Genomic DNA, 18,139 nt, shown 5'->3' on the forward strand with positions numbered 1-18,139 from the left:
AGTTTATCACTAACATGATCTTTCTCAAGAGTGTCCTAAACCTTCTTAGATGAAGTAGTATTCTCAAATTTCTAAAAATTGAAAATTTCAACGCATCGACAAATGAAGAACATTGTTTCAAAATTCTTTTTCTTGGATTCTTTATGGGAGACACTCTAAACATCAATTGCATCATTGAGAAGATCTTACAAGCATGTTTACATTATTTTTGTGATATCTTGTAATCTAAAACCACTTTCACTTGCTTACTCCATAGATTTCAATTTCCACTTTCAAGAATTTGTTGCTTTCCATTAAAGTTGTTAGGAAGATTCGCCAAAGAACTCTTCATATTCAATTACTGAACAAGTAATGAATATAACTAAATCTAAATTTTTTTCTAGATCTAACAATTTGAGATTCTAAATACTCTCCGTTCCTTTTTAAGAGTCATTTTTTTGATAAATTTTTGTTTCTTTTTAATTGTCATTTACAAAATTCAATGTAGTATTAAATGCACATTTGTCAAAATTATCCCTATATAATTATTACATAGAGAGAAAAAGTAAAATGAATGTAGTATATAATTAAGGGTATTATAGGTAAAAGGAGAATTATTATTAAAAAGTAACGATAATGATTAGCTTTTTTGGTATGTGTAAAAAGTCAAAAAATGACACTTAAAAAGGAACGGAGGAAGTACTTGTTAGAATTATTGCTTACACATGATAGAGAAGAAAGAATTGAATTGAAGATTGTGTATAACTCATTATTGATTCATGATCAAATAAGTGATTATTCATAGGGCATCTTAACCAACTTAATTAATTATTTATATAACAAATAACATAACAAACTTAACTACTTAGTTACTTCCACTACAACTAACACATTTAAACTCTTTGCTTGAATTAGATTAATTTCAACGCAAATTGAATATTTATTTGTTTTTTTAGGGAATATTGGTGGATCTAAAAGTGAGATGAGAACCAATTTCCCCATTTCCGGATCAAATATCAAAGTCCAAGTAAGAAATTTAAGAGTATAAACTTTAACACATAAAATTTGATCTAATTATGTAAGTTGACGTATAGACTAATGTGTTCCTTTTTTTTGGGACAGAAAATACCTTATACATTATATGAAAAAGATAAAGTACAAACATGAAATAAAATGTGTTAGGGCATTTCCTATCCATATTTTAACAACAAAACTAATAACTAGGCTAACTAAGATTTGGATATCAATAACATTTGAAAATTTAGAAAATAATAGAGCATTATCAATCCAATTTCTTACTCCAAAGAGGCAAATAAAACTTTTCCACGTATCATAAATCATAAATGAGATGAGAAACCACAATCTTTAAATCTATCCGGTTACATATCATTTCTTTAACTTTGTCACGCACGATTCGATAATACAAATTCTTGAAGTTGGTAAAACTCATTATGTTTGAAAGAGTCATTTTTTGAGTAGAAAAGAGAATCTGATTTTTAGCAACCATGGTTAGATTTTCACTTGTAAACATATTGCCTTAATCCACATCTCTTTGGGGTATTTCAACAAACATCATGACTACAAATTTAAAAAAACACTAAACTTAAAAGCAACAAACAAATCTAAATCAGACAAGAGAACATAATAACGTTAACTATAAGAGATACACCAACACAATATCTTAGCGGTTTCGTATCTCCCGGTGGTGAAGGCTCCGGTGGAGGTTGATTTCCATGTCCGCACAATTGTGGATCATTTATTGGTGCAAATGATTTTAGAGTTGAGAGCACATATATATACTTATGAGAGCTTGGTGGTTATTGAGGGAGAGGAGAGAAACCATGATAGATATTAAAGATTAAAGTAGAGTTTATTTTTCTTAAAATCCATTTTTTTTAATGATTAAATCCAATTCAAAAATATTTGAATAAAATAGTTCAATTCTCTTACAACTTAAAAACATTTGAATAAAATAGTTCAATTCTCTTATAACTTAACTAGTGGTTTGAGATTTAAATCTAGATCATAGAATTAAACAACATTAAAATCTAGAAAAAGAATATGCTAACCATTATAGTCTTACCTTTTTTTAATAAAAAAACGACTAATTAAAGATGATTTTTCACTATTCAAATAATGGACTTGAATTAGCATGATGTGTGCTTGCTATTATTACAGATACAAACATGGGTTATTATTTTTATTTAAATCCATTCTACTTTTGCATACTCTTTTACGCTCATATGCTTCAAATCATCGCAACCATGTTTGTACATGCTTTTTCTAAGGAACTATTAACTCTTGGTAAGCTAATAAGAGCCCTTGACTAGTCACTCAAAGATAGGTTGGTTGGTGAACTACACCAAATAAATTTTAAAGATAAGTAGTTTGGTGTGTGTGCCCAAGCAATTTAAATTTGTGGTTGTGCCTAACTACTTGCTCCATTAACTTATTGATATTTGTCTATAAAAATATAATAATATCTTAAATAAACAGTGAACTCATTGTTTTTAGGGTCGCATGCATCACTAATTCAAAAAATAGAGTTACTTTATAAATAATCTGACATTTGGACTCTACTTACTACTCATAATGTGTTTTTTCTAAGAGTGAAAAAAGTCATCTTTCCATCAAATTTATCAATGTAAATTCACTTTCTAAAGTTATCCCTCAAATACTAAGATATTGAATTTGTTGGTTTTTAATTTTTTTTAATTAATTAGAAATATTTTTGTGAAAAATTAATAAATCTACTTTGTAATTTATATGAAAAATATATTCTAAAAAGAGACTAAATGTTTTTTAAAATTGTTTTAATAATGAAGGTAGTATTATTATTGTGTGTCCTTAAATATAAGTCTTACTTTTTTTTTATAAAGAAATACAAAAAAAAATCTCCTTAAATAAAAGTCATATTATAGAGTATCTTATACTTTTATAAGTTATTTGTTTGTGTGTTGATGTGTTCATGTTTTTTTTTTTGGTGCAAAGGTAGAATAAATGATGAACGGAAATATTCTATTAAGAGAATGGCGGCTACAAAAACATGATAAAAGTTACAATGGTTGCCACCCTTTTATAAGCTAAAACTAGGGTTATTAGAATAGGATAAAATACTAAAATACCCTCTAACAAACTTAGGGGCTAAGAAAATAGTACAAGTAATAAATATGAATTACTTCTAATACCATCCCTTAATTCATATTCCATCAAAACTTGTAACACCAATTCCATCCCTTAATCTGAGAAATTGATCAGTCTTGATAGCTTTCGTCAGAACATCTGCCAACTGTTTCTGAGTGCTGCAGTGTACAACTTCTAACACTCCCCTCTGAACTTGATGTCTCAGAAAATGATATTTGGTCTCAATGTGCTTGCTTCTCCCATGCAACACTGAGTTTTTGGCAAGATTGATTGCAGACTTGTTGTCAATCATCAGCTTCAGAGGTTTGTTTACTTTAATCTTCAGATCCTGCAGTAGATTCAGAATCCACAGAGCTTGGCATGTAGTAACAGCACCTGCAATGTATTCAGCTTCACAAGTTGACAACGCCACAACAGGTTGCTTCTTGGAACACCAAGAAATGGGACCTCCCAGAAATTTGAATAAGTACTCAGACGTACTTCTTCTGTCAACTCTGTCTCCACACCAATCAGAATCTGAATAACTCAGAAGTTCTGACTCATCCTTTCTTCCAGAAGGAAATAATACTCCATACTTCAGAGTTCCCTTGATATACCTCAGAATCCTGACAGCAGCTTGGTAATGGGACCACTTAGGTTTACTCATGAACCTACTAACCATCCCAACTGAATAGCAAATATCAGGTCTGGTATTGCACAAATACCTCAGAGAACCAACCAACTGTTTGAAGGTTGTAGCGTCCACATCCTTTCCATCAGAGTCAGAATCTAGTTTCTGATTTGTATCAGAATGTGTGACAGCAATCTTATAATTCTTCAGATTAAATCTCTTCAGAAGTTCTAATTCATACTTGAGCTGATGCAAAATAATACCTTTCTCAGAGTATCTGAACTCCATCCCTAGAAAGTATGTCATTTTGCCTAGATCAGTCATTTCGAATTCATTCATCAGAACTTTCTTGAACTTGGCTATCTCCTGTTCAGAACTTCCAGTCAGCAGTATATCATCAACATATAAACATACCAGAGTCATATTTCCTTCAGAAGTATGCTGAACATAGACACCGTACTCCATCTCACATTTCTGAAAGCCTTGCTTCTTGAAAAATGAATCAATCTTCTGATTCCAAGCTCTGGGCGCTTGTTTCAATCCATATAGAGCTTTGTATAATCTGTACACCATCCCTTCCTGATTCTTTTTCACAAATCCAGGAGGTTGTGACACGTAAACTTCTTCTTCTAATGGACCGTTCAGAAATGCAGATTTTACATCTAAATGCATCAGAGGCCAATTCCTGTTAGCAGCTATTGCAATCACCATTCTGATTGTTTCATGTCTTGCTACAGGTGCAAACACTTCAGAGTAATCCAGCCCAGGTTTCTGTAGAAATCCTCTGGCTACCAACCTTGCTTTATGTTTGCCAATTGAACCATCTGGCTTTAACTTCTGCTTGAAAACCCATCTGGCGCTGATGGCTTTCTTGTCTTTTGGAAGTTCTGTCAGCTTCCAAGTCTTGTTTCTCTCTATAGCATTAAGTTCTTCTTTCATGGCCTTCAGTCAGAGCTTCTGCTTAAGAGCCTCTTCTGTACTTATGGGTTCAGAGTCTACTAACATGGCACACTGAATAACTTCTCCTTCAGAGTCTACTTCAGTGTCTTGCAGCATGTCAAATTCTGCATATCTTCTAGGGATGTTTCTGATTCTTTGTGGTCTCTGAACTTGTTCAGAGTCTTGAGCTTCAGAGTTTCTAGCTTCAGATGGTTGACTTCCTCCAGAGCTTTGACCATCTTCAGGGTCTGGCATATTTCCAGAGTCTGAATTGCCACCAGAATCTGGATTACCATCAGAGTCTGGGTCATCGGAGTTTGGATCATCAGAGTCACCTTCATCTTCTGAGTCTTCTCTAGAGTCAGAATCACTATCAGAATCAGAATCAACGTCAGAGTTTACTCCAACTTCAGAAATTCTTAACTCTGACCTTTCTTCAGAAGTTCTAACATCAGAATCAGATTGAGAGTTATCCCAATTCCAAAATTCTGATTCCTTCATAATCACATCTCTGCTGAATTCAATTTTATTGGTTTCTGGACAATAGAGCTTGTATGCACCTGTATTGTGGTACCCTATCAGAATCATCACTTTGCTTCTATCATTCAGCTTCTGTCTTCTGGCTTCTGGAACATGTTTATAGCAAACAGAACCAAACACCTTCAGATGACTAACACTTTGCTTATCTCCAGTCCACTTCTGTATTGGAACTATTTCCTTCAACTTCTTCGTAGGACATCGGTTGAGTACATACGTTGCAGTGGCAACAGCTTCTCCCTAGAGCTTCTGAGGAAGCTTCTTCTCCTTTAGCATGCTTCTCACCATATCAAGCAAAGTGCGGTTTCTTCTTTCAGCAAGACCATTGTGTTGAGGGGTATAAGGAGCAATAACCTCATGCTCAATTCCATTCTCCTCACAGAACTTCTGGAACTCTTTGGAGTTATACTCACCTCCACCATCAGTTCTAAGAATCTTCAACTTCTGACCACTCTGATTCTCAGCCTTCATTCTGAACTTCTTGAATTCATCAAACACCTCGTGTTTAAACTTAATAAGGGATACCCATGTCATTCTTGTGAATTCATCAACAAACAACACAAAGTATTTATTCCCTCTAATCGATGCTACTGGAAATGGACCACACACATCAGAATGTACAACTCCCAAGGCATGTTTTGCTCTTGGAGCAGTTTCTGACGCAAATGGCAATCGTGGTTGTTTTCCTTCCATGCAAACTTTGTATGACTTTTTAGGCTTCTTCCAGGAATTCCATGTACCAACTTCTTTGAATTCAGATGTTTTAAGCTTCTGAAATTCAAATGACCAAATCTTCTGTGCCACAGCTCACTCTCCTTCTCGGCACTTGTTGCACTAAGACATTCTGAGTCTGCAGTTCTGACATTCACCTTGAATGTTCTATTCCTTCCCTGTTCTGACTCCATAATCAACTTCTGATTGCAGTCATACAGCTTCAGAAGATTGTCCTTCATGGTAACTGAAAAACCTTTCTCAATTAATTGTCCCACACTCATCAGATTGCTTCTGATGCCAGGTACATACCACACGTTCTGAATCAATGTTGTTTTCCCATTGTTCAGAATCACTCTGACATTTCCCATACCTTCTGCATTAAGATATTTGTCATTAGCACATCTGATCTTTGTCCTCTTTTCAGAGTCAAAGTCAACCATCCATTTCTTATTTCCAGTAAGATGATTTGAACAGCCAGTGTCCATATACCACCAGTCTATCAGATCCGTATCATCAGATTCAGAGGCCATCAATAGCACAGATTCGTCATCAGAACTTCTGGCTATATTTGCTTCTTCTGATTTTCTCTCCTTGTTTGACCAACAGTCTCTAGCAAAGTGACCGAACTTCTTACAACAGTAACATTTGATCTTCTTCTTGTCATACTTCTCTTTTCCCTTCTGAGCATTCTTTTGTCTATCAGAGGTTGAGCTTTCTGACTTCTGACCACCATCGGATCTTCTCCTGGCTTCTGACTACTTCTGATACCTCCTATCAGAAATTGCTTTCAGAGCCTGCTGCTCTACTTCCCTTTCAGAAGTTCTCTCAGTCAAACGCAACTCTTGCGCTTCTAGACTGCTCTGCAGCTCTTCAATTCTCATGGTGCTCAGATCTTTGGAATGTTCTATTGCTACCACAATGTAATCAAATTGAGAGTTAAGGGATCTCAATACCTTCTCCATGATTGTTTCTTCAGAAAGAGTTTCTCCACATGCTTTCATCTCATTAGTGATCAGAATCACTATGGAGATGTATTCAGAAACTTTCTCATTATTCTTCATGTTGAGATTCTCATATTGCTTTCTCAAGGACTGAAGCTTCACCTTCTTCACTGATGCGTCACCACCATAACATCTAACCAGTGTGTCCCACGCAGCCTTTGCTGTCGTTGAATCTGCAATCTTCTCAAACACATTTACATCAACACATTGATGAATGAAGAACAATGCTTTCTGATCCTTCTTCCTTACTTCCTTCTGCGCGTTTTTCTGTTCATCCGTCGCATCTGCTACTACCGGAACATAACCATCAGTGACAAGATCTAGAACATCTTGAGCACCGAACAGTACACGCATTTGGATCATCCAACGGTTCTAGTTTTTACCGTCAAATACTGGAAGTTTGGTGTTCATGTTGCCGTTTCCGTTCATCTTTCTACCTTGCACAGTACACTCAGATTTCTCACACAGTGTTTCCCAACCCACAAAATTAAAATTCTGATCAGATTTTGTTCAAGATTCAACACGGATCTAAGAATCAAAATCAAACACACAAGACCTCACGTTCACTCGTGTTTCCCGTGTTTCCCAATGAATCCGAACCGGAGCTCTAGATACCAATTGTTGGTGCAAAGGTAGAATAAATGATGAACGGAAATATTCTATTAAGAGAATGATGGCTACAAAAACATGATAAAAGTTACAATGATTGCCACCCTATTTATAAGCTAAAACTAGGGTTACTAGAATAGGATAAAATACTAAAATACCCTCTAACAAACTTAGGGGCTAAGAAAATAGTACAACTAATAAATATGAATTACTTCTAATATTTTTTATGTTGAGATATAATGTTATTTCTAAGCAGAAACGACATGGTAAGATTCAAGCGGATATAGTTGGATTATTTGAGCCACAACCTAAGAAGTAGGAGATTGAAATTCAGAATAAGATATATTTCAGAAGCTCTTAAAAAAATTAAATATTGACACTTTATAAGGATCACATGTCCAGACATATCGAGGAGGAAAAGGCATGATACACATTTTCATTTAATATTTTTTATAATTTTTATTTTATTTCATGTTGCTTCTAATTTATTCTTTTTTATATTTTAGTTTTGTGAAGTGCCACTTAAATGAGTTAGTAATTTAAATGTGTTAGTAACGTTATGATCATTAATTTGATTACACCATACAAAAGATGGTTTATTAGTGCCATTAGAGACAATGGATTGTCTAAGAATGCCATCATAGGTTACATCATGATTGATTATGAACGATTAACAATTTTTTCAAGTAGGTGCGTGAAAAGATGGACAACTTCCATAAACCCGTTAGAGAGATCACACTAACATTGGACCTCATGTTTTGCCTAATACATTTGGAACTTTGCAAAGAAACATGGGTAACTTCCATAAATCCGTTAGAGATGACACTAACTTTTTTGACTACATAGAAGTGATCAAACATGAAGTGGTGAAGTTGATGATTGAGATGATCGGATCTAACCCTAAGAATGCTATGAAAGAAGTTGAAAACACAATGGACTCATGTACGATTCAGTTTCCTAAAAAATGGATTTTAGAGAAACTTAAAGATGCAAGTGTTGTAGATGCCAAAGAGGACGAGGTTGAGACACACTTGCACATGCCGTTCTCCATCAGAGTGTATCTCTTATATCTGGCGGGCTCGACCATATTCTCTGACAAGATTCATATCCACAAACAAGTGGAAGTATGTGTAATGCTTCAAGGATCTCAATATGGTTGATGACATCTTCAGAGATCTCAATATGGTTGATGACTACTTCAGGGGCGCTCATGCCATGAATTTCATATATTGGAAGCTTAATGCTACGACGAAGAAGATTTAAGTATATGCGACACTACTTTAGGTATTATACTAATGTAATTATTTAATTAATTGTAAAAAAATATTATATTTTATGTTGTTTACTAATTAGTATACGTTGATGCAGGAACGAGTCTTTCAACACTTTCCTGATATTGATAGATAAGATTATGAGTTTGCATACACAGAGATTGGGTCGCACACTAACTACTTCTCTCAGACTAAAGGACATCCTATTTTAGAACTGGACTGAATACTACAATAAGACATGTTCTTCTACTTCTATGTCAATCACATTGCCACATGACCGCTGGATGGTATATGATTATACTTTTGGTTGGATCTGACATGGATTGATTATGGTATGATGCCTTTCAAAATGAGTCTTTTGCCAATTTGATATGTGCTAAGTAATCTCAAACATCCAGACATGTATGATTGGCCAACGAACAGTTGATAACATGTTAGTCATACATATATGCTGAGTACCTAGACCATGTTTTGAATATAGAGGCATGAGGTAGTCATATCCTTATTTAGCATGGAGACCAAGGTTGAATACATCATGTGGTATTTTAAGATATTACATGATTCTCACACATGAAGAAGAGCCTCTAATACTACTAGCTTAGAAACAAGCATTGGGATTAGAGACATAAGAAAACAAATATGGTAGTTTGGTCCTTGCTTGCGCACGAATACGAGACTTGGCATCTAGGTTACTATCTGATGGGGTTGTAGAGCATAATACCACATTTCACGATATTGTCCACAAGATTTTGAAGGCTAAGAATGTGCTAAGATACAAGAGGTTCAGAAGGAAGGGGATTAAATTACATACTACACACTATGTTGTAATTTTATATTATGTATTTCGCTCTGGATCATTTGACATTATGTATTTGTACTATATATTATCTTTTATACATTCGAGATATATGAAGTAATGGTTCAAGTATTTTTCGTTATAATATGATTTTTATTGTCTAGTTATGGTATATGTTGATGTATGTGTAAAATAAAAGATTAAATATAAGTGAAACATGTATTATGGTGTAAAATATAAATTATAATTTTATAAATGAACATAAACCATGGGTGTGTTTTGCACATTCCGATTATAGAATTTGAACTTGTGTAAACCACATTAATTTTAATTTAGATTATAGAATTTGAACCTGATCAACACATGATTACGCAATCAGTATAGACACAAACTTATATAAATTAATGTGTTTAATTCATCGCACTTCACAATACAAAACAATGAATTCTTCTTATCCATACATAATCAAAATGAACTATAATCTAAATGCATTTTACTAAAAAAATAAGAAACTCCTTACTATTTGTTTAAGACCAATATGGATGTTTCACTGTTTGATCTAATGATCTAAGGATCAATTTGAGCCAAATAAATTGTTGTCTCAACCAATAGAACACAAGAAAAATGATCAACATGGAGTATAGTCGTTTATAAAAAATTATGTTCTATATTATTAAATCTATTGGTTTCAAGCGGGTCCTAAATGTGATCAATGATGACTTAGTCTTGGGAAGCCAAATTGGCCATAATCCCTCGTACGTGTAAAAAACGTGAGGAATCTTTTGCGACTATTGGAGAACCTAGGGAGAGATAATTTGGCTCGTGTGTAACGACATTCTCTTTAATGATGGGATAAAATGAACGACATATATTGTGCTACACTCTCAATTACTATTATCTTAGAATTGATTAGATGCTAGATTCAAAGAACTTTGATTTTTGATAAGGATACTTATTATTTTTCCCGCGAATTGCCTATTATTAATAAATTGGTTTGGTAGTGGATGAGTTGTGGATGAGTTCGTGTCTTTGTGTTTCTTCTATTGTATTAGGTTAAGCAACCATTTTGCTTGATTTTAATGCAATTATTTATTTATTTAGAAAAAAAATCTATTTGCCACTCTAAAAAAAATGCATTTTCTCAATTTGTCACTTAATACACTTAAATCTATTAAAATACACTTAAAAACATTTTAATGGATTAATTTCTATAAAAATGCAAAATAAAAAATACACTTCTAAAAAACTCCCCATGTTAGAAATAAATGAAGAAAAATCCTACCACCACCACACATGATTAGCGGCCGCTAGTTTCGGAACTAAAAGTAGGCCGAAACGACATCTCAGTTGGCAAAGACGGAGAGTCACCTTCACACATCATTACCAGACCCCACTACCAAACTTCCAACACAACGCTCCTTTTCAAAATTTCCTACTTTAACAATCACATGGCTTGTTGCACGCCTTTTTCATTTGAAAATTCAAATTTCGAAACGGTTACACTTGATCAAATCAATGAAAACGCCCCATAAATTAATTCATAATAAAAACAAACTTAAATAAATACCACTATATTTTTTAGTGAAATTTGGAACTTTGCAAAGAAACATGGGAGAATCAGTTTCGTTTGGGAGGTTCATGACGGAGTCATTAGCTTGGGACAAATGGTCAACATTCTCTCAGAATCAGAATCGTTATGTTGAAGAAGCTGAGAGGTTTTCAAAACCGGGTTCTGTTGCACAGAAGAAAGCTTTCTTTGAGGAACATTACAAGAAACTTGCAGCTCAAAAAGCAGCTGCGTTGCTTGAACAAGCAACAATTGATGAGGCAGAAAGTGCAAAACCTGAAGTTGTTGATAATGAAGAAAATGTAGTAGCTGTGAAGGAAGATAAGGCTTTTGTAGGGAATTCAATGCAAAATCAATTTGAAGATGTTGATAATGATGATACTAGTAAGGATCTAAGTGAAAAGGTTAGTGGAAAAACTTCAATTTACATATCAAATATGAATTTAATGTTGTTGATTTGAGATCTGGATTCCTTTTTATGCAAGGATCTCTTGCATTCACTCATACAGCAACTCAGCACTCTCATCAGATATTTCGGATGATGCCGAATTGCTTTCCATATGAAATTGGTTTTAGTTGAATTGTTTCCTGTAATCTTTTTTTTGTTTGCGAGTGAAGTGGGTAACTACACTCGCACACACTAGGCACCAACCACTTGCGGTAAACCGTGGCGGGGGTATTTTGGACATGAGATCATTTGTAGTAATGCTTATTGTTATTGCAGAAAGGCTCTAACTTTGGGATGGAAGTTTTGCAATCAATGGACAAATCGACAAGTCCTATTATTTCCGCTAGAGATAATATATCTACACCAATGAACAATAAGGCTTCATTAAGAAAGAAGAGATCAAAAGCTAAGTCATTACCCATGTCAGCTAAGTTTGCACTTATTAGACAAATTAATAGATTGAATTCAATATTTATGAAGAAATTTGAAACTACAAGAGGTGGTTCTGGTTCTTCCATAGCTTCAAAGGATATATGGATTCCTCTAACAACACCAACTAAGGTAATCAACCTTCAATTTTTACCATTTTCATTACAAGAACCTAAACTTCAATTTTGTTATGATGTTCCATGTTGTTGTAATTGGTAAAGTGAACCTTTTTTTCAATTGCAGGGCTGCAAGAATGAGTTACAGAAGCACCCTTCATTTTCTCCATTATCAGAAAAGAAAAGGTACATCTTATGTTAATCAGAAGTCATATAACATTTATAGCACTGACACTTTTGATTGAAGTAGTGTCTAGATTGTGTTGACATAACATAATGAAATCACCTACTATATCTTCCCAACTCACATTTCTGATTGAAGTCGTGTCTAAATTGTGTTGATGTCAGACATTGACGTAACATAATGATATCACTTATGTTTTGCTAGATTGTGTTTCAAGACTAACATTTCCAATGTTTTATGCATGCAGAAACATAATGAAATCACCTACTATATCTTCCCAACTCAGCTTGAGAACAGAAGAAAGGACTCCGCGTAGAAACAAGGTAAAACTTTTTTCCCTACTTTCTTAGATCATTGCAATGTGAAATGTAAATTGTCATTGACTCACGTGTTTTCGTTATCTTTCATGTTTCACTTAGATATGACACTAGTATCTGTATCTATGTCAGTTTTTCATCGGCTGCGTTACCTTTATAATTAACATTCAATTCTGTTACATACAGGAGAGAGCACACAAAAAGAATAGAAAACTAAGACTATGCTTTTGTTTCAAACCGAGGCCAATACCTGAGTTTAACAATGAAAGGGAATATTCTAACAGAGGGAAAAAGGAGGTATATTCCCACATTTGTTCATAAACTATTGACCCTAATGTATCTGAGAAACAGGTTGTAATAAACTGTCCATAACAATGAAGAGTTGATAGTAATTCAATTGTTGATTTCTTGCAGGATTCACTGACACCAGGAAGAAGAGTCACTTCTAGAGTTCGAAGCAAAGGCTCTTTATCTTCTGAGAGTGTCATTACTTATGAAAATATGTCTCCAAATATTCAGCATGGAATCAAGAATGAAAGAAATAACTAATTTTTTTTTATAGAAGAGAATACAGAATCACTGAATGATGTCATGGGACCACTTCTTGTTGTCATAGTTTATATGTAAACTCTAAACAGGTATTAAATTGTAGTTGCAGTTTGGTTATGCAGCAATGTTGGATAAAAGCTAAAGCTGCAATCACAACTACAATAAAGTTTTAGAGTTGAATTGTACATATATCTTAGGTTCATGAAAATGACTTGTGATGATGCCTTTTGATGCATGCGTGTAAACTATTAAACATATTGCAATATGGTATGGTCCTGTGTGAGAGACTTCCTTTGTTTAAAATGCTGTTTCTACTTTGACCTTCATAGCCACTTTTTCATCCCTATAGATACTTTTATCTGCAGTTTTAGAGATCTTAAAATTCTTTATGTTGTAATTGTTGATCTTAGAGTGCTATCATAGAGATGTATGTCATTTTGATTACCCTAGCAAACAAAGTAAAGGAGATAGATCGGAACCTTTGGCTCGGCCTGCCCAAAATAAGAGGTTATATGGGTAGATTTTGTCACTCCTAAAACCTCGAAACATTGTATCTTTTCCGTTGAAACATGTGGCTATCAAAAACGAAACGGGCATGAAAAAAATACAAAATAGAGGATACACAACATAAATCTTAGTCCGACATGCCAAAAATGGGTGGTTAATGCCAATTTTAAAATTTTAAAATGACAAATGGTTATATCCTTTTCTTTATGTTTTCATCTCACGCCTACCAAGAAACGGAGTGTAGCACATAAAATAGAGAGTCACACCCTGCTAAAAATGGTGGGGTAAAACCTAAATGTCTCTATTTTCATCTCAATTCATTTGTTTAGAACTCCCAACTTTTCATAATTTATTAAAAAAAATTAAGTTGAATTGATTAAATTATTTAAAACATTATTTTACTTAAAGTTTACCGATTAAAATATCAAATTTAAATAAAAATAAAAATCCAAACTTTTATATAGTGAAATACTAATTTCAAATTCAACAAAATTCTAAAAATTTATTACTTCTAATTTCATTTATATCTCAAATTCACGACCAATCCCCAAATACTTTTATAAGAAATGAGATTTTAAAAGGATTATATAATATACAATTGATGGTAGAATCAAGCTTCATCAAATCTTAAAACAGAGACAAAAAATCATAACAAAATTGTAATTAAACAATATGTTATAAAATTTGCATATTGATCATAGTTACTTCTTAATATGTAGAATGTATAGAAACAAAAGGAGTAATATTTATTTGAAAGCATTATGTTACTTCCACAACAACAATGGTGTAATTAAAATATCCTAATTTCTTATCCATAACAACTTTGGATCTTTCCTTTGCATTGGTTTTGGTAATGATACATTTGAAGCAATTATCAAGCAATTGCAATTTGTAAGTTAGAAATAAACAATATCATAAAATCATGAACAACATTCCACCAAACACCAATCTTCTTCTTCTTCTTCTTCATATTTTTCTTCCTTAACTTGTTCAACACGCAACGGATACTCCACTTCTTTTTCATCCAGAGTGCATGAATTTTTTGCATCATCATCATCATCTACATGTTCAACAACACTTTCATCTTTCACATCATCATCATCCACATGGTCAACAACACTTTCATCTTTCACATCATCCACATGGTCAACAACACTTTCATCTTTCACATCATCATCATCCACATGATCAACAACACTTTCATCTTTCACATCATCCACATAGTCAATAACACTTTCATCTTCTTCATCATCATCATCCACATACCAATTAGAAATATGGTTCAAAGTCCCAGTCGCGGACAACCCGATAAATTTCAAACCGGGTTGATCCATGATCTGAAAATGCTTGAAACTCCCTTTAGATTTGTTCTTTGACTTTGAGATCGGATGAAGACGGCAATTGGTGCACCGCGCCTTGCCACATTTACCGGTGAATTTGGAATGGTTGGTGGGCTTGGAGGGAACTTTTGTGAAGAGTCCAGCTGTTGGAGGCGAATCGAACCGTGTGACGAATCGGGTGCCGTGATTCGGGTTCGGTAGGACCCGGTATGTCCTCACCATGCCATGTTGCTTACCTTCTCTCTTCATTTTTGTTGAATTGGGGTATTGAGACAAAGAGATTGATGAGAATATAGATGAATGTATTGTGATTTTATATATTAAGGTTGTTGACATGAGATAAGAACCTTGGGAAGCAAGGTGTTTGTAGTCATAGTTTTGCGTGGTGATCAAGTAAAACAAATTATTGTTAAGATTGAATATAAAAATGGACGAAGTTAAACAAATTATTGTTAAGATTGAAACAATAAAAAGAAGTTATTTGACAACTAGTTTGTATCAAATATCCTTGCGAGACAGAGAAACAACAATAAACAACAACGATCAAATTGTATCCTACGTCATAACTGTTTCTATAAATTTCAAAATGGTTATAGACAACAAAATATTAATTGGTTATACAATAATTGATATATTTTAATATTTTAACTATATTTAAAAAATGCATTAATTATTCTATAATATAATAGATCTGTAAAAAATTAATATATCGAAATAAAATATGTAAGTGTTACAATATTCTTAAATCAAATTATATGATTTATTCATTATTAAAATATATTTTAACATTATACTTAATTAGAACTAGAAATTTTTGGAATACTTGTTCGTAAATGTGTACAATTTGAAGTACTAAATCAACATGACACGTATTTTCAATGATTTAAAATGCAGTTTAATAGTTTAAAATATTAATTGTTGCTAGTAGAATATTCTTTCGATACTATGAAGAATTGAGTTTATGATTACCTAGTCAACCATTCTGAAGGACGAGTTTTAACATAGAAAAATAATACTATATTTGTTCGTTATACACTACTGAAGTTGTAAGTTATTGACGTTATAATAATACATGGATGATCAAGATTTAAAATAGACAATTTGAATAGGTGAAAAACTGTAGCTCACGTGTGCCGTAATTGGCGTCAATTACAAATATATCAGGGGCTTAGACGAAAATGTTATTTTATTTTATAAGAATTTTAAAAAGAGTTAATATATTATATAAAATATTAAGTTTTATATTAAATTTTTAGTTTTTTTTAGTTATAAAATTATTTATCAGAGTTTTATAATCAAGAAATTCTAATACTTTATTTTCAATAGATAAAATAGTTAATTCATTCAATCTGTCTTATAATATTGTTGATTTTAGATATGATTTAAGCACTTTTAATTTTGAAAAATTTCTTTCGGCAGTAGCAACTGTTATAGGGATTGTCAATAAAATTCTATATGCAATATAAACATTTGGAAAAGAATCTAAAGTTTTAATATAACTCAATACATCAATTGATGTGCTAATTTCTTCTCTTAACACTTCTCTTAGTACTTTCAATTCTGAAAATAAATCAAGACCTTAAATACCAGAGTATTAATTAAACCTTAAAACTTTTCTAGATTATTACAATATTTTTTCAATTCATCCTCATCTAAAGCTTTAATTTTTTTTCAATCAAATAAAAAACCAAAAATAGTCTCATATTATAAAAATTATTCAAATCTTGTCTCAATAGAATTAATTGATTGATCTAATATATATAAAAAATACTCAATACGAAAAGATTCTTCAGGTGAATGTATCTCATTACTAATATTTTCATCAAAATGAGGTTTATATGAATTTTACGTTTTTCACGAAATTTTGGCCCTATATCCATTTTGATGGCCATTTTTTCTGTGGATTTTAAAGGCAATGGAAACTCATTTTCCCTATAATATTTTAAATAAGTGATAAGACCTTTTAAATGATCTATAGCAACATTTATATGCATATCTTTTGATCGTAGAATCCGTTATCATAATTGACAGCAAACAAAATATTATACCAAATATTCATTCTTAATAAAAATCAAAATTTTCAAACTCATGAGTTACTAAAGACATGGCTTCACTTTTTAATTTAGGATCTTCAAATTTTTTTTTGATAATTCAATCAAAGCATCTCTTACCTTTGAAGTTTGAAACTTAATAGCTTTGACACTATCTATTATACTTTTCCAACAAGTTTGAGATAATGATTTAACATAAAATTTAGATACATTATGTTGCAAATTTTTTCACCTTTTGGTACATGAAGCAAACAAAGAATAAATACGTTGTAGAACTCCAAAAAAGAAATAGTTCTAGGACAAGAACTAGCCATATCACATAATACTAAGTTCAAGTTATGACACCCACACGATGTATAAAATGCTCTAGGATTTATGTCTAATAATCTCCTTTGCACTTCTTGATACCCTTCATGTTGGAACCATTATCATAACCTTGTCCCCTTATATCATCAATATTAAGGCCATATTTTTTTAAAACATTAACAAGCTCATTAAAAAGACCTTTTCCTGATATCAATTTTTAAAAATTCTAAAAAACACTCCTTGATTTTAATTGGAAATTTAGAAGTATCAATGCATCTCAAAATAAGAGTCATTTGTTCTTAATGACTTACATCAGGAGTACAATCAAGAATAACAAAAAAATATTGTCCATCTTTAACTTTCTCAATGATTGACTTTTTAACTTGGAAGGCTATCATTTCTATAAGCTCGTTTTGTATGGTATTACTCAAAAAATGATTACGAGTTTCATTATTTTTTATGCGCCTAACATGCTCTTGCATAATTGGATAAAATTCCGCAAGCATCTCAATCAAACTCAAAAAATTACCATTACCTTTTTCATATATCTTTTCATTTGCTCCATGAAAAGCAAAATTATTTTTAAAAAGATATTTGATTATAGCTATAATCCTAAGTAGAACCTTTTCCCAATGTTCCTTTTCTCTGTTAATTTGTTCTTGTAAATACTTATCAATTGTTTGTTTTGTTCTGAATCTCTTCTCTAGTTCAATCCACTTTGTCAT

General features: G+C 32.6%; 3 protein-coding genes across 3 annotated transcripts; 1 reads left to right on the plus strand and 2 right to left on the minus strand.

Annotated features, from left to right (window-relative positions):
• The first annotated feature begins 10,980 nt into the window (after positions 1 to 10,980).
• Positions 10,981 to 13,513, plus strand: LOC127128038 (uncharacterized). The gene is made up of 6 exons (XM_051057296.1): positions 10,981 to 11,571; positions 11,892 to 12,176; positions 12,288 to 12,346; positions 12,592 to 12,667; positions 12,848 to 12,958; positions 13,076 to 13,513. Exons 1-6 carry the CDS (start codon positions 11,209 to 11,211, stop codon positions 13,208 to 13,210), a joined length of 1,029 nt encoding a protein of 342 aa, XP_050913253.1. The 5' UTR covers positions 10,981 to 11,208; the 3' UTR covers positions 13,211 to 13,513.
• Positions 13,514 to 14,442: 929 nt separating this feature from the next.
• On the minus strand, positions 14,443 to 15,416 carry LOC127129363 (uncharacterized). The gene has a single exon (XM_051058572.1). The coding sequence runs from the start codon at positions 15,391 to 15,393 to the stop codon at positions 14,638 to 14,640; it is 756 nt and encodes a 251-aa protein (XP_050914529.1). The 5' UTR covers positions 15,394 to 15,416; the 3' UTR covers positions 14,443 to 14,637.
• Positions 15,417 to 17,487: 2,071 nt separating this feature from the next.
• Positions 17,488 to 18,139, minus strand: LOC127131554 (uncharacterized). Its single transcript, XM_051060471.1, has 2 exons — positions 17,950 to 18,139; positions 17,488 to 17,618 (listed from the first exon to the last, which is right to left on the minus strand). The coding sequence occupies exons 1-2, from the start codon at positions 18,137 to 18,139 to the stop codon at positions 17,488 to 17,490; spliced, it is 321 nt and encodes a 106-aa protein (XP_050916428.1).

The sequence above is a fragment of the Lathyrus oleraceus genome, chromosome 3 (assembly GCF_024323335.1).
Source record: "Lathyrus oleraceus cultivar Zhongwan6 chromosome 3, CAAS_Psat_ZW6_1.0, whole genome shotgun sequence".
Lineage (NCBI taxonomy): Eukaryota > Viridiplantae > Streptophyta > Magnoliopsida > Fabales > Fabaceae > Lathyrus > Lathyrus oleraceus.

Bases quoted from the DNA above. Each gene is read 5' to 3' on its own strand.
- LOC127128038 (XM_051057296.1), top strand. From the start codon at position 11,209: ATGGGAGAATCAGTTTCGTTTGGGAGGTTCATGACGGAGTCATTAGCT. The intron at 12,177-12,287 runs GTAATCAACCTT...TTTCAATTGCAG, and splicing joins CTCTAACAACACCAACTAAG to GGCTGCAAGAATGAGTTACA. The intron at 12,347-12,591 runs GTACATCTTATG...TTATGCATGCAG, and splicing joins CCATTATCAGAAAAGAAAAG to AAACATAATGAAATCACCTA.
- LOC127129363 (XM_051058572.1), bottom strand. From the start codon at position 15,393: ATGTCAACAACCTTAATATATAAAATCACAATACATTCATCTATATTC.
- LOC127131554 (XM_051060471.1), bottom strand. From the start codon at position 18,139: ATGACAAAGTGGATTGAACTAGAGAAGAGATTCAGAACAAAACAAACA. The intron at 17,619-17,949 runs GTAATGGTAATT...AATTGATATCAG, and splicing joins TGAAAAGATATATGAAAAAG to GAAAAGGTCTTTTTAATGAG.